Raw genomic sequence first — 16,391 nt, forward strand, 5'->3', positions numbered from 1 at the left:
ACACGTAAATTGCACGCCGAATGGATACGACAGCAGGCAAAATAAAGAGGTCATCGGTTAACTCGTGTGTGATTGGGTTATGCGGGCATGGGTTATGGTGTCTACAGATGTTATTGTGAAGAGTTTCTTGAAGACTGGCATCGTAAATGTGTTGGACGGAAGTCAGGATGATGCAGTATGGGATGGTGACCAGAATGATGCACGCGAGAATAGCTCGGAGACTGAAGGGAGCGACAATGAATAGGGTATTACATAAAATAAATTTCATCGTAAAAATGAATAGGGTAAGTATGCCAGTTGTCTTGTTTCAGTAGCCTAATGCAAATTTTACGAGGTTTTTTTTTCTTTGGGAATACGATCTTTTGCACACAAATCCCCACATGTATCATGCACCGAAAATGTTCACACTTATTTTTTGTCAAAAAGGTGCGAGTTACGTGTGAGCAAATACGGTAGTTTGACATACTGTATTGTGAATTCAGTGTTGTGTTGATTTCTGCAATTTTAGATTTCACAAATGAGGGGGAGAAGTGTATCATGGAACATTATTTCTGGTCAAATGGAGCGGCGTATCAAAATGGGCTGATTTTACGTCATGTTAATGAATGGTACAAGGAGCCATTCAATAAGGAGGCACTGATTAACAGAATGTTATCCATCTTTGACAAGTTCCGTCATGCGGTATCAGTCACAACAATGAGAATCCTGGGCGACTTCTCCAACAAAGGTTACAGAAACCACTGAACAGTGTGCGGGTCACGATTTGATGTGCCGACTCCTGTCTTGGAATATTAGGCCATAATTTCGTCGAGGATGCTGCACGGAATCCAAAATAGTGGACCAGATAGTCTCACAGAGACCTCATTAGTATTCCATTCGTGCTGGATTAGCGCCATTTTAGTCACACCAGAAACTTATAATTATTCCTACAACATTGTCTTTGTCTGGTATACATATGTTTTAGTTATCACATAATGTGTTTAATTTTTATTTGGCTGAAGATGGCCATTAAGTGGCTGAAACTAGTCCCAAGACTGATGTAATATTATTTATTTGTCAATTTATTTCTTATAATTGGACTTCAATATGGAATAAAAATGAAATTTGTAACTTATACCCCTCCAACACCAAAGGATGCAGCAAGGAGTTACAGCCCACACCATGAGGGAATCGCATACCCCTCTGCAATTACACTTTGGAGTTTGCCCGATTTCTCATGGAGCTCCATTGTCATACCCTTCCTGCTCCCTGGATCTCACAGCTCCAGATGCCTAAAATGGGGCGTGTTGAAAGAATCAGTTTTCAAGACAGACAATCCACCTGCAGATATTCCGGGATTAAGCGAGAAGATAACATTTTTTTGTCCTTACAGCAGCCTTTGTTCAGTAATCTTCAGAGACTTTGTGAACAATGTGTGGCACATGATAGTACACATTTTGAGTATATGCTGTATCAACACAATTAAATAACATTTCTGTGTTATTTGTTTTGCCGCATGTGGTAGAAGGAGCAAATCATGAAGAATACATCATAGAACATTAGTCATTAAAGTCTTCCTCCTCAAGAAACTGTAACCAGGCGAGTTGGCCATCTGATTAGGGGCGCGCAGCTGTGAGCTTGCATCTAGGAGGTAGTGGGTTCGAACCCCACTGTCGGCAGCTCTGATGATGGTTTTCTGTGTTTTCCCATTTTCACACCAGGTAAATGTTGGGGCTGTACCTTAATTAAGGCCACGGCCACTTCCTTCCCACTCCTATCCCTTTCCTATCCCATTGTCGCCATAAGACCTATCTGTGTTGGTGCGACGTTAAGCAAATTGTAAATGTCACCTTGTTGCTGAAATATTTGCTTAGTCTGCCCTAATCATGGAAATCTTCACTTATGAGGAAGATTTATTATGTTTATTTATCGTATGATGAATGTATGTACACATACAGTATATATATATATATATATATATATAGTGTTAGGATAAATGTGCATAGTCACAAGTCCGTACAATACAACAACTCTAGGTCTAGTTTTTTGAGCCAATCAACTACTTCATCCGATGTGCGGTGAATGTCCATTAGCTTTGCTTTGAAAACTCGAATTTGGCAGTCAGCAACAGTGTGGTGGATTGACTGAGAAGGGACATTATAATCACAATTTGTAGAGCTAGTCCAACCCCATTTGCACAGTAGATAACCACATCTGCCTTGTCCAGTTGTTATTAGATTGATGATTCTCCACTGTCGCTTGTAAGATCAAATCCTTGTACACGTTTAGAAGGGTTCTCATACTGAAGACTGATCCCACTGGGCTTTCCGTAAATTGTTAACATGAAAAGAGATTCTTTCAAGATCTGATGCTGTACGCCAGGGTGGTTTCCTTGATTTCAATCGCTGATGTTCAGTGTTTGTAATATCTTGATGGATGGGTATTTGGGGGTTCTGCTGAATGTTTTTCCATACCTTTAGGAGAGCTTCTGATCGTCTTAGGGCTGGAGGTGGAATGTTGCTGAGAACAGGAAGCCATAGTGTGTTCATGCTCTGAATGCATCCCTGTGATTATGCACATTGCCTGATTGAGTTGTACATCAATCTTCTTAGTGTGAACACTATTGATCCAGGAGGGGCAGCAGTATTCAGCAACAGAATATGATATGCTGTTGATCTGAGAACATGAGCATTGGCTCCCCATGATGGACCAGCAAGTTTCTGAAGAATACTATTCCTAGTTTTAACTTTAGCAACTACATTAGAGAGATGTTGCTTGAAAGTCAAAGTTCTATCAAGTGATAAGAAGATCACTAGCATCGATGATATTGTTATCAGCTCTCATTATACTACTATTAGTAGCATTTATATTTTCATCAGAGTCACGTTTTGAATTATTTTAGCTTTCCTTGCTACTGTAATTTTAACTACTAGCTACTGTACCCATTGTTGATGGGTTATTGTATAACTAGACTGTTATCTAGCATAAATGGGTGGCAGCAGTAGAGACGGAGCATACTTAGACTAACAACAGTTGTTTAGTGTAATGTTATTGTTGATTATATGTATGTATTGCAAATAGATGGAGGGCATGGATATACCATGTAACCACACGTTAATAAACCACCCATGAAAGACAGACATGTGTCCAAAATGTTTGTCTCAGCCCTTATTGGTGGATTGAATAAGAATGGTAGTGGTCATTGGTAATAGTATTGTTGATTAGTTTTGGAAGCCCTGGAGTGCATGCTTTAACATGTATAAGTAAAATTTCTTGGAGAACCATTAAAGTTAGAAAGAATATGCTTTTGAGCCTTTTTGTTGAAAACTGAATTTTAATTTCACGTGCTAGGCTTTATTTTGTGGCATGCCTGTAACCATTTACCCATTATTTTTGTTTTTAACAGATGGTAAAATGTCTGCAAATTCAGAAATACTTATATATTAATGGCCACCATCTGTGAAATGAATGCTTTTAACATGTAAGTGCACAATTTCCTGGAGAACCATCTAATACTTTCTCGGACTGCACAAGACCAGCGAACTTCTCTTCCTCTTCTCGTGCCAAGAACTTGTTGCAGAGTTACTATATTATAGCATACAGGTGGCATAGCAGTATCCAGGACATTTTTAACCCTCTTTCAGCTGTATCAACCTTCTTCAGTATTACCACCAGAAACCCCTACTCTTCCCAACCTCCTCCTTTAAGCTCCTCTTAATAAAAATAACCCATTGAAGAATATAATGACTTCCCTTTCAGTTATACACAGTTCAAAAAATTAAGGGAACAAGTTTTTTAACGTATGCCATGCTCCACAAAACAATAATTTACACCCAGGTATATTACCAACTAAACCTTACTTCTTTACCATTGAAGTATACAAAAAAATATCGATAGATACACGTTCATTTTCAGAACACAAACGGAAATGTCCCAATAGGGGCAAAAGCAAAGTGATAACAGTCCTCCAGGGTGGGTTTTTATCGCAGTTGGAGAGCTTCAGTGTAGTGTATGTCCTCCGCGCGCATTTATCACAGCTTGGCGCCTATGTGGCATGCTCCATATAAGTCGACGGAGGTCATGTTGCAGTATCAAGTCCCATTCTTCAATGAGAGCCTGTTTGAGTCGTGGAGAGTCTGTAGTGGAACAGGACGCCCTCGAACACTTCTGTCAAGCCTATCCCACACATGGTCGATGGGATTAAGGTCGGGACTCTCACTTTTGAGAGCAAGTACGAACACTCCTCTGGGATCCCAAAGTACCAACAAAATCAAAGCTGATGATGTTCAATCAGTACTTCATACCAATCTTAACCTATGGTATTGAAACCTGCACCCTCACTAAGAAAGACTCATCAAGGTTGCAGGCATCTGCGATGAAGTTCCTTAGGTCCACAATTCAAAAAACCAAACTGGACAAGTTGAGGAATGATGTGGTTAGGAAGGAAGCTGGGATTGTTACATCATTGTTAGATCGGATTAGCATGTCCAGACTGAGGTGGTTTGGGCATATAATGAGGATGGAGCCAACAAGTACAGCATATGTTAACTTGGAGCTACATGGCAGGGAAACGGATGGTGGGAAGACCAAGAATCCACTGGATGGACTTCGTAAAGATGGACATTACAGATCGGGGAAGGACACTGAAGGACGTCATTAACAACAGAACATATCTCAATAAACAGAATGGAAGAGGCTTGCCAACAGTACCCAGGAAACTGGAACTGTAAAATGATGATGATGACTCACTGTTGGCCATTCAATCTCTTGAGTGTCCAGTTCTCGCAAGACAGCTCTGGTATGCGTGCTACATGAGCCCTGGCATTGTCGTGCATGAGTACAAATTCAGGGCCAACACCGTATGCTGCAACCAACACATGTTGTAGCAGTATCTGTTCGATGTACCCTGCAGTGGTAAGATCACTACGGACGACGACAAGATCCGTACGGCCATCAGTACTGATGCCACACCACACCATCACGGAACCTTGTCCAAATCGGTCGCCTTCCTGGACAACATTTGGCATGTTCTGCTCACCACGGCGTCTCCATACACGTTGACATCCATTACGCTGTGTCAGGGGAAATCTGGACTCGTCTGTGAACAACACAGGTCTCCATTGGCGAAATTGCCAATTGACGTGGATACGGGCAAACAGAAGGCGAGTTGTGCGATGTTGCTGTGTTAGACGGGGCACTCGAACAGGATGTCTGGGTCATAAGGACACTTATCTTAACCTGTTCCTTACTGTCTGGTCAGACACTGTGACTCCAGTGACCCTCCTGAGGTCTTGTTGAAGTTCTCTGGCAGTTGCTGAACGGCGCCGGAACACATAGGTAGTCAGATATTGGTGATCCTGTGGGGTTGTGATGCGCCCACGGCCTTGTCTAACCCGCCTGTCTCATTGCAACGATTCCACTAGCGTTGAATAACTGACGGAGAGACATTGAGATCCACAGAAACACGACAAAAAGTCCATCTTTCCTGGATCAAAGTGATGGCCCTTGCGACTTGAATCTTGTTAAGATGTCTCATGGGATGTGCTGGTTTACGTACAACGTGCTCAAATAACCACAGTTGTCTTTGTATCTCACAACAACACATGGACGCTCTGCTATTCACTTTGTTTCGAGGGGTCACCTGACTGTTTTATAACACATGGCTACGCCTACAGATGGAGTATAACTTCGATTTGACATACTCTTAGTAGCTAAGGTCTCAAGGTATGCTGTACGACCATTGGAACCCCATCTACCAAATTAACGTTCACATACCAGACATTACAAAACATGTTCCCCTAATTTTTTTGAACTGTGTATTATCTATCAACTCAGGTGCACGAACTGTCCTACTTTCGGGAAGGGATTTACTTCCTATAAATCTGTCCTTATAGATGTACAAACATTATAATAGCCTCTCCATCCTTACTCCAATAATGTTTCTTTAAATTATTGTTACTCCGAAAACCGTCAATAGTAGTTAGTGGGACGTAAAGCAAATAACATTAATTATTGTCATGTGTAGATTACCTGAAATTGGACACCATTCCATCAAGTTCAGTGCAGAATCTTGCCTCTCAGTAATTCTGTCTGCACTCAATCTTCTATCAGGAACCTCTCCCTTCCAACCTTCGAAATTCTACCCATATTCTCTTAAGTCTGTAAAGTCACTCCTCTTCTCTCAGGTGCTCTGAGTGTGGGAAAATAGAGTGACAATCTCAGGATCTCAAGTTGATATTACCTACTTCCACTTGCTTGTCACAGACTCATCTTTCATATCCAGTTTCTCTTGTGGAACTCGAGTTCTCTTTACAGCACCTAGGAAGTCTTATGATTTTCACGCTTTTTATGGACCTTCCGTTTTGTTTTACTGATACTTTCATTCTTCAAAGAACCAGATCTTTCTTTCTCCTGTGATTAAAATTCCTTTAAATATTATTACCACATTCTCACTTCATCCAGGGCTCTCCTTCCTGTCTGATGAATACAGCACAATATTTACAAGTATATCTTCCACCTCATTGCCTAGCAAGTTACTCTTTGGTATTTTTTTTTTAAACATTAATAATCTGGAATTATAATCTTAGGTTTGTTTTACTGTAATAGAACTTACCTTGAACATTTGTGTTGTATCTTTCTTGTTCTTCAGGTCTGTTGTGGAACAGTTCTTCGGGGGTACTTTTGATGTGGAATTGAAATGCAATGAGACTGAAGAAGAATCGCCCAGTTATAGCAAAGAGAATTTTCTTCAGCTTAGCTGTTTTATCTCTCAAGATGTCAGATATATGCAATCGGGACTAAAATCGGTATGGCTGTTGCTTTCACAGTCTGAATTTTCTTGATAATATGTCACTATTATTGGACATTATGAGGTAGTACGAATTGTAATGTTTTGTTTTTATCTTCTTGTTTTCTTTTTAGAAAATGCAAGAACAAATAACAAAGTTATCTCCAACACTAGAACGTGATGCTGTATATACTAAAACTGTAAGTATTTAATTTAGTAGGTTGTTAAGTTGGTTTTTAGGTATCGTACAGATTATTCTCTTTGTGGTCTGACAAGGGAGGGTCAGTACCATATGTTGTTGTGCCAATTATATTAATATAATGCAGTTAATAATGAAACAGACACCATATAAATTTTAGCTGCTATGGACTATTACAACTGGAGATATCAGCTGCCACAGTGACTATGAAAATATTAAGTCTGTTTCGACGACATATGAATTATTATGAAACAAATAGATTATTTCAACGAATAATCAATAATGTGGAATCAGGTACTTAACAACAGAATTTTTTGACCTGACTAGACTATCAGAGACAAAAAAATATGCAAATCAACAATAAAAGCATGGTTCATGTGTACACATTTCTCACATTTGATGAAAGCAGGTTGGTCACATTTCTCATGGAAACAGGCTTCTGTTAATACTTCACAGCAGTACTTCAAGGGTGTTTGAAATAACATCAGGAAAGTGTTTGGTGTAGCAGCATTAGAAAAAGCAATTTTGACGTAAGTTAGGGAATCTTGCTGCCGAGAACTGTAAATACACAAATGATTGAAAGCGTAAGAAGTCATCTCTATGCCATGTGTTAAAGCTGTTGTCAGAAGATAGCATAATTTTATCTGTGATAAATTTCAGAAAATGTTGGCAGAATGTATAATGTATAATTTGCTGGAATTAAATTCAGTGCCCCCAGGAACTGTAGCATTGTTTAGTTCATCATCTCTATTGGCAGCCCAGGTCAATCAAAAGAAGAACTTTAGTACTGTCCGTGCCTGTATATCTGGCCACATTGCTTGTTCTAGGAAGACCTTTATATCCCTCTTAGTCATATTAGCATATCTGCTTGCAAACGCCTTGATGTTCAGTAAACTGTTGGTCATATTTGTGGAAAAATTGCCAGTAGGCTCCTATACAAGGACGTACAAATGTAGTAGCAGCAGCATACCATCTATCAAAAACCCTCGCGTTATCAGGAAGGAGTGTATCTTTGCTGCTGCACCAAAGATGTGCGTGCTTCCTTTCACTGCAAGGGTTCATCCAGATTTCTACTCTTCATCATATCTTCATTCTTCTCCTTTTCTGTATTCTTCTCCTCCTTTTGATGCCTTGTCCCTTCATTGAAGGTTGGTGGCCATCCTGGCGGTTTGCTGCATGAAATGGAGAATGTGTATCTTGAGTTAACTCTTTTGAGAAATGTATTGGTCCACTGTTTCAATGCTGATTAATTATCCACTGATTTAAATGGAATTCTCTTCATACTATTTTTTGTAGGACATGTTTCGTTCTCCTTCGAGAACATCTTCAGCTACTAAATATCAGGTTATTACTAGTTAAAATTCGGACTCCAAAAGCACGTACATTAGAGAGACTAAAATAATTATAAACCAGAACAACTAGGACTTAAAATTGAAACCCAACATCCCATTGTCTTTTGTTGTCTTGTCACTTGTCCTTTGCGATGTGAATAAATTATTGATAAAATAACAGTGGTAAAAATTCTTACTGTTGTCGTGAAACAAACACTTATAGAAGGTAATAAATACACATTAAAACTGTGTGTCACCAAATTGTAATATTGTTAATTGTAGTTATCAGTCCTGTTTGTTGTTTATAGTAAATATGGTACATTTGACTAAATTCTGAGGACCGGGGAACACTTCTTAAAGTAGAAAATGAATTAACAGATCTTACAAACAAATTATTTCTTATTGCGAGTGCAGGATATTTGTATGTAGTCAATTCGCAGCACTGAAGTTTAAACATAATATAGTCTGTGTGAATGTGTTTGTATTTCCTGGACTTGATAGAGGAGTCTAAAAGAAAGAATTGAAAGGAACTGCAAGTATGTTAAAAACCATGAATAAACGAAAGAATGATATCAAGTATGTATCTTGTTGGTCCTAATCTCGCATGTTATGCAACTAAGACATCCTTCATATGCATATGCCATCAATTTTCCCTTGCAAAAGAAGTTGCAAAAGTCTATACTTCTTGCTACGCACAATGTGTCCAAAGTACTCCAAATTCTGTTTCTTAATTGTTGGCGGAACTTCTGTCTGTACACTCACATGCTTCAAAACTTAAGTATTTGAAATCCTTTCCATCCATGAGATACAAAGTATTCATTGATAAGTCCAAATTTCAAATGCCTCAAATCATTTGCACAAGTTTGAAGTGAGCTTCCATCCTTTCATGCCATTGAAGAGTGTTGAAAACGCATAACATCGCAACATGCAAAACCTGAGCCCAATGCTGATGTGTTTATCGGTCAATAAATTCTTCAGTTTGTTGAAGTTGTTCCGAACTTGTTTGATTCTAACACAGACTTCTTGTGAGAACTCCCAATGAGAATTTAGAAGACAACTAAGGTAACTTATCTGTAGGTTTTAACACAGGTTTTTTTATATCGGCTATTAACCTGACTTGAGTTGTGACTGCTATGATGCTTGCAGGTAGATAGTGGAAACCTACTCTACACCACCCAACTTATTCCTCCCTCTGTTGTCCACATTGTTGCACCAAAGCACCTAAATCTTTGGAAGGACACCGTGTTTCTGATCATTAACAAAACAAATATGGTTTTAAATACAGTAGCACCTCAATAATTCAAAATCTCACCTAATTTGAAGAAGCTCTCATTCCCAGAAACGTGATGTACGGTTTTGCATGTTATTTAAATTGTTTAATTCGAAATACGGATAATTCGTCATTCGAAGAACAGTGTTGGCCCCATTACCGAAATTCAGACTTTTAATTTAAAACTGCCTGTACATTTAAAAAAATATATATTTTACAGAGTAATTTAAATTCAAAATTTCTCCGCGTCATGAAAGAACTCGTCTTCCACTCACTCACTTTGGTGTGTGTACAGTGTGCTTCATATTTGCTAACTTCGAGTGAAATCGTAATTCTTTTGTATTCAGCGTTTTAAGGAACACCACAATATCATGTAGCAGGCTGTGTGCGGAGAAACATAATCGGCGAACACTGACGATGCCAACAGTTGGCGAAAAGGCATGGCTTATATAATCAATTCATGCGCACCAAATAATATTGTCAGTGCTGATGAAACTGCAATTTTAAAAAAATGCCGAGCCCAAACGGACTGGTGGTTTTAAAGGAGAGAAGTGTCAGCCAGGAAATCGTAGAAGGTTAGGGGTCACTGTACTATGTTGCACGCACACAGAAGTGAGAAACTTTCTTCCCTCGTCATATTAAAGTTTGATAAGCCACTATGTTTTACGGGCATTGGGCACTCTCCGTGCAAATACAAGGCATCTAAAAATGCAAACAGTGCAGTAATTCAAGGGATAAAGCATTTGCACAGGAGAGCCAGCATAATTTGTCCTCATCTTTGAATTGTGTTGTTTTTTGGTGTTTTGTGTTTTTTGTTTGTTTATAGGTATGTTTGCCAATGGGTTATCCAAATGCATTATTTGAATATTGTAAATGCACCTTGTTGGGTGGATACATTTTGGAAATAGTTTTTTTCCATGGCATTGGAAAGGGTTTAAACTGTGAATCAAGGTTAATTGCATGCAGTAATGGGTCTTAGAATATTTTATGACACTGCAAGGGTTGGCATTTCTGAATTACGAGTTGGCAGTTAATTTGAAATCACGTAATTCGAAGTCCGATTTTTGCATCGCAACAACTTTGAATTAACTAGATTTTACTGAATAACGTAGTTTTATGCAGGCCGTGTCCATGATTGAATTAATTCTTATGAATAATTAAAACTGTTGCCAATTACAATTTTTATTAAATGTACTTCACAACACGTTTCAGATTCTCAGCTCCATCGTCAGGTGGTGAAATGGTGACATTCAATTGTTACTCTATTTGTTACACAATTGTTTTCAAAGAATAATTATTGCTTGTCTCATTGTCAAGGGTGACACCATACTGTTTCATTTAAGAGTAGGGGCTATGTGCATTATGAATTTGACATCTATGTTGGTTGAATTATGTATGTGTGTCATTTTTTAAATGTACGGTGCTGCTAAAGTTTAATATTGTTTTTAAATATTCATTTTCACTTTTATCATTGAGCATGTGTTGACAGTCTATTAATTGATATCTATAAATTTCTAAAGTTTCTAAAATATTTCATTTTATCCCTTATGTATGCGTGTGTACAATGGTAAGACAATTTTGTATTTGATGCTTCATGTCCTACGTCATGTAGATCATCATACCTTTCCACCCCTTTCTCTTTAAACACTGCAAACATTAATGCACTGTGTTTTGGATTGAGAGAAAGTTTCTTTCACTGTGTAGACAAAGCAGTGCCCAAACTGAAAATCGGTGCTAAGAATAGCTCTCCATGGATCACAAAAGAAAAGTCAAAATAATGTGCAAAAGTGACGCGCTTTACAGGAAATGGAAACTGGATGCAGGTGTTCTTATTTAGGACAAATATGATTTTTTTACAAGGTTTTTTATGTTGCACCGACACAGATAGGTCTTTTGGCGATGCTGGGATAGGAAATGGCTAGGAGTGCAAAGGAAGCAGCTGTGACCTTAATTCTGGTACAGCTCCAGCATTTGCTAGTGTGAAAATGGGAAATCACAGAAAACAATCTTCAGAGCTGCCGACAGTGGGATTCAAACTCACTATCTCACGAATACTGGATACTGGCCACACGCAACTGCAGCTACTAAGCTTGGTACATATATAAATGCATGAAGAATACAACCAATAAACTCATCCGTAAAGCATACAAAAACTATTTAAACAAGTAACAAAGACCTGTGGAAATTCCTAAATAGAAAACATACAACTCGGCACCAAGTTCACTCTACTCTAACGGGACAACAGTTACCTGCCCCAAGGCCATTGCCACAGCATTCAGTGAGAAATTTAAAGGGATCTGTAATGAGCCAGGGAAAAGTACAAATGTATACCCAACATAACTCAGGCATTACCCCTTCCCCTCTCCAGCCTCAACTTAAGGAGTTCAGTATAATTAACAGCTTTCGAAAGACTCTGCAACATGTTGCCTTTAGCCCAGACAACATGTCTGTGATTATGTTAGTGCAGTGCGCAGAAGCATTAGCACTGCCCTTGTGCACCCTGTTTAACTTATCGATTAACAGAGGCTGTGTAAGTTTGTGTGTGGATGTATTCAAACATAGTACCATTTTTCAAAAGTGGAGGAAGAGATAACATCGATAATTATAAGCCAGTGACATTGACATCTCTCATTTGTAAGAGTATGGTGAGATTAGAAATGTATTTATTTAATTACAAGTAGGACCGGAGGTCCCTTTGGCTGTAACTAATGGCCCCTGTAACATAAATGTATCAGTTAATGCACAAAATCTAATAACAAGAATATATTAAAGAGCGTAAGATACATTTTCATACCGAGGATAAGTAATATTAAAAACTAAATATTATGGAGATTATAATATTACTTTTACCATTTCAAAAGCATGGACTATACTAACAGGGATTTGTAGCAAGGATGTGATGGAATTCTCACGAACGGGAAACCTGCTTGGTTTTTCTCAGCATGAGTTCTTCCCAGGGAGTTCTTGCACAACCTTCTTAACTAATGTTGTTGATGAAGGGCAATGTTACTTGGATCAACCGGATGTGATTTAAGGTGGATTGCCTGTCACTCGACTGGAGCAAATCCTTTAACCAGTGCCGCATGAACGACTTTTGTTAAACTGCAATGGCTCGGTATATGGGACAGACTATTGGCGTGAGTGAGGTCCTTCCTGGAGGTCCAACTCAGTGCGTAGTATATGGAGAGACCTGTCAAAGTGACATCAGGAATAGTTCACAGTTCTATGACCAGTCCCCTGATGTATTGCGTAACAACACACATGGCACAATATGCAGATGGCACCGTCCCATATAAAAGCATTTTAAAAAAAGACAGATAGTCGTAAACTGCAATCAAACTTGCAAAATTTTTCTCTGTGTGGTATGAATTCAAAAATGATTATCTACTATACAGTCATTCGACCAGTACTTCTGTATGGTTCCGAGACATGAAGTATAACCAACAAAGAGCAGCAGCAGTTGCAAGTCTTTAAGAATAAATGTTATAGAAAAATATTTGGCCCATGGTTCGATCCTATCTCTCAAAGCTGGCAGAAAAGATCTAATTATGAGATTTACACCCTCTCTCAACAACACACTATAATGGGTGTGATAGAATCAAACAGACTGCGCCGGGCTGGACATGTACTGAGGATATAGGATAACAGAGCGCCAGTAGATCTATACAAAGGATCTCTTAATGTGAAAAGACCTTCAGGAAGGCCCCGAAGCACCTGGAAGATCAACAAGGTATGCGGGACCCTCCAAATTGATAACTGGGAAGAGTGGGCTCAAGATCAAAAAGAATGGAAGAGGATTGCGAGATCAGCACGTCCCTCAGAAGCCAACAGAGTGAGTGAGTGGTATTCTTTGAATGATTTAAACATAAATGTAAAAATGTAAATACTGCATATTAGGATAAGTAAATTATGAAACTTCCTAGAGAACAAGTATGAATTAAATAAGAACATAATCCTGCAGTGCTCAAATATTAAACTCTTAGGAATCATTATTTTTAGTGATTTGAAATAGAACCTTCAGATGGAGAAACAAGATGAAAAGCAGTGAAAATTATGGGATTTCTTAGCAGGAATCTAACAGGCTTAAAATCAGGAGTCCTATGGAACAGCCTATCTCGGTATGGTGAGACCCATATTAACCTATGGTTTTCCTGTCTGTAGTCCCACCACATTCGGAAACTTCAACAAGCTTCAGAGTACACAGCATTGCGCAGAGAGGCTAATAACTTACTGCTCCCATTTTCATTTGGTTGGACTCCCCTCACTAGGAACTATTGACATTGTCAAAAGAACCAACTTGATATTCCTTCAAAAATCCCTCGCTGGATCCATCAAGCTTGACCCTTTTCATTGCTTTTCCCTAGCCTTTTGCTCTATTCGCAGTGGAGTTAATCTTGTTCCTCCATGTGCTCATACGTAGTGCTACCAATCTGTTTATTATAGCCACCCTTCATTAATCTGGTATGGACATTTATATTGTCTGCAGTATCACAGCATACCAGTTATTGGAAAAGTATCATACCAAATAGTCAGAGCCTTTAAGAAACATAATACAGTATACTCATCAGCTTTTCAACCATAACAACCTGCATCAGATTCTACCACATTCAGTAATAAACCGGATAAATTCAAGCCGACTGGTGTATATAAAATCATCTATAAAATGTGCCATCAGATTTCAAGAACAAATGGCAATCCTGTGGCTAAATAAGCATGAAACATAGGTGTTATAAATTCATAACGCAGATAGCCCCTACTCTTAAATGGGTTCAACTCATCATTAATTTATGAATAGTCATTATTTTCATTGTTCATCATAAAAGGAATCTAATAACTCACTGGTATTTACTAAAAAAAAAACATGAAGCTCACCTTGGAGGTCCATAGATATCAATCACTTCAGAGAAGTAATCCTTGCAAGTTAAAAAGATGATGATGATGATGATGATGATGATGATGATGACTGGCAAAAATCTATGTACTGAGCTCGATGGCTGCATTACATAAAATCAGCTTCATGGTCCGTTTCGCACTTTAACAGATTCACAACTAAGTATTTTTTTATTTTCCACCTTGTCGATACATTAGTTGCTTAAGGCAACTTATTGGTTAAAAGTGGTTCATGTTTCGTATATTATTAACATCTTCAGCCACATAACAATGTTTAGATGCAAAATTAACATATATTGACAAAGTATCAATGCTTCGAGAGAAAGTGTCCTTAAAATTAGCATATGCTTTCAATTGTAGAAAGAATTTATATATTTTCTCTTGAGTATTTTGTTTTTAATGTTGTCATTTAATCTTCTTATGCTTTTCCTTTTATTTTTATTTTTCAGTCAAAAATCAGCAGGTTACCGGCATATTTAACTGTCCAGTTTGTAAGATTCTATTACAAAGAAAAAGAGGCAATTAATGCTAAAATACTGAAGGATGTAAAGTTTCCTTTAGAATTTGATGCTTTTGAGCTATGTTCTACAGAACTTCAGCAGAAGCTTACTCCAATGCGATCCCGTTTCAAGGTTAGTCCTTGATTTGTCCTGTGTAATTCCTTATGTTGTTAATTGTTTTTAAATTAACTGTATTTTAATTTATTTTTTATTCAGGAAGTGGAAGATAAACGTGTTGAAGAAGCTCTGCTTGCAAAGAGTGACAAGAATGATAAAAATAAGGGTGATGGTAGCCCGAAAGTAAAAACAAAATCTATTCCTTACTGGTTTGAAGGTGGTAAGTGATTTTCCCCTTAACATTAGATGCTCTGGTTCGCAATAGTTTGATGTGGTCACCGTTTACCTCCTGTGGTGTCATTAAATGCTAGTAAAACAACTTTGTCATGTTTAAATTTATGATTTTTCACGTTATCATCCATATGCAGAAAGTTCTTAGAAATGCTTTTGTGATCACTGCTCAGGCTTTCACGGCTTGCATCCAATTCTATGTATCGTTGTTGCGCCTCGAAATACTGTTATGTGACAGTGTTGAGGGGAGAAATAAAGACCTACAGCACACATATCACTTAGAATGAAAATTTGTTGATATAGTTCATACATACTGAACCTAAGATGACAGAACCTTTCTGGTCAGAGTTCTAAGCTGAAATATTATCACATAGCGAGTTTTCTACGCGCTCCGACGATATACAGGTTTTCCGGGAATGTAGGCAGTGGTCCAGAAGTGATGCGGTCTCGCGATATTTCATCGAAGACTGTGTTTGGCGTTCTCAAGGGTCCATTCTTTCCAGCCATTCAGCAGCCATTGCTACAAGCCCCAAAAGCTGGTACCGGGTGTCCACAATTAAAGTTATGGTATACAGCGCAGTACAGCACGGGCTGTAATGATCATTGGAGTCTGAAATGTTGTAGATGTGCTAACTAAGCAATGCACTCGTGAATTACGTCACAAAAATGATTAATTCGAAGTTTTGCCACAAGAAAAAATATGGTGCTGTAAGCAATGGTATGTTTCACAGAGAAAGGCAGGAAAAATCAAACACATGACAACGGTGGTTCTGGGATGTTTATTAGCATTTGTAGTTACAAACACTGTACAGTATTGCCTTCATACTCAGCAACATGCTGCATCCATAACACAGCATTTGAGATGAAGTACTGTCAGCATGGTCGACTGTTGCCCGTAGCATATCAGGTGAAATGCTGTCCACTTCCATGTGCACCAGAAACCAAAAGTCACATTGTTGTGCAACTTCTTGGGGTTTCAATTTGTGAACATCATGAAGTTTGTAGGGATACCAGTGTAAAATGCGCTGCAAAATCTTGTGAACTGTTGACTGGGGTAGCGACAATTCACGTGACACAGCTCGAGCAC

The 16,391-nt window shown here is 38.5% G+C and overlaps 1 protein-coding gene across 1 annotated transcript in view; it reads left to right on the forward strand.

Moving 5' to 3' along the window:
• The window catches only part of Usp14 (ubiquitin specific protease 14), a 123,382-nt gene that overhangs the window by 81,472 nt on the left and 25,519 nt on the right, over positions 1-16,391 (forward strand). Inside the window, exons 6-9 of the mRNA XM_067147073.2 lie at positions 6,629-6,785; positions 6,901-6,966; positions 14,906-15,088; positions 15,173-15,293. Of these exons, the coding sequence (XP_067003174.1) occupies positions 6,629-6,785; positions 6,901-6,966; positions 14,906-15,088; positions 15,173-15,293 (527 nt within the window). The remainder of the gene's footprint in view (positions 1-6,628; positions 6,786-6,900; positions 6,967-14,905; positions 15,089-15,172; positions 15,294-16,391) is intronic.

The sequence above is a fragment of the Anabrus simplex genome, chromosome 5 (assembly GCF_040414725.1).
Source record: "Anabrus simplex isolate iqAnaSimp1 chromosome 5, ASM4041472v1, whole genome shotgun sequence".
In the NCBI taxonomy this organism is placed as follows: domain Eukaryota; kingdom Metazoa; phylum Arthropoda; class Insecta; order Orthoptera; family Tettigoniidae; genus Anabrus; species Anabrus simplex.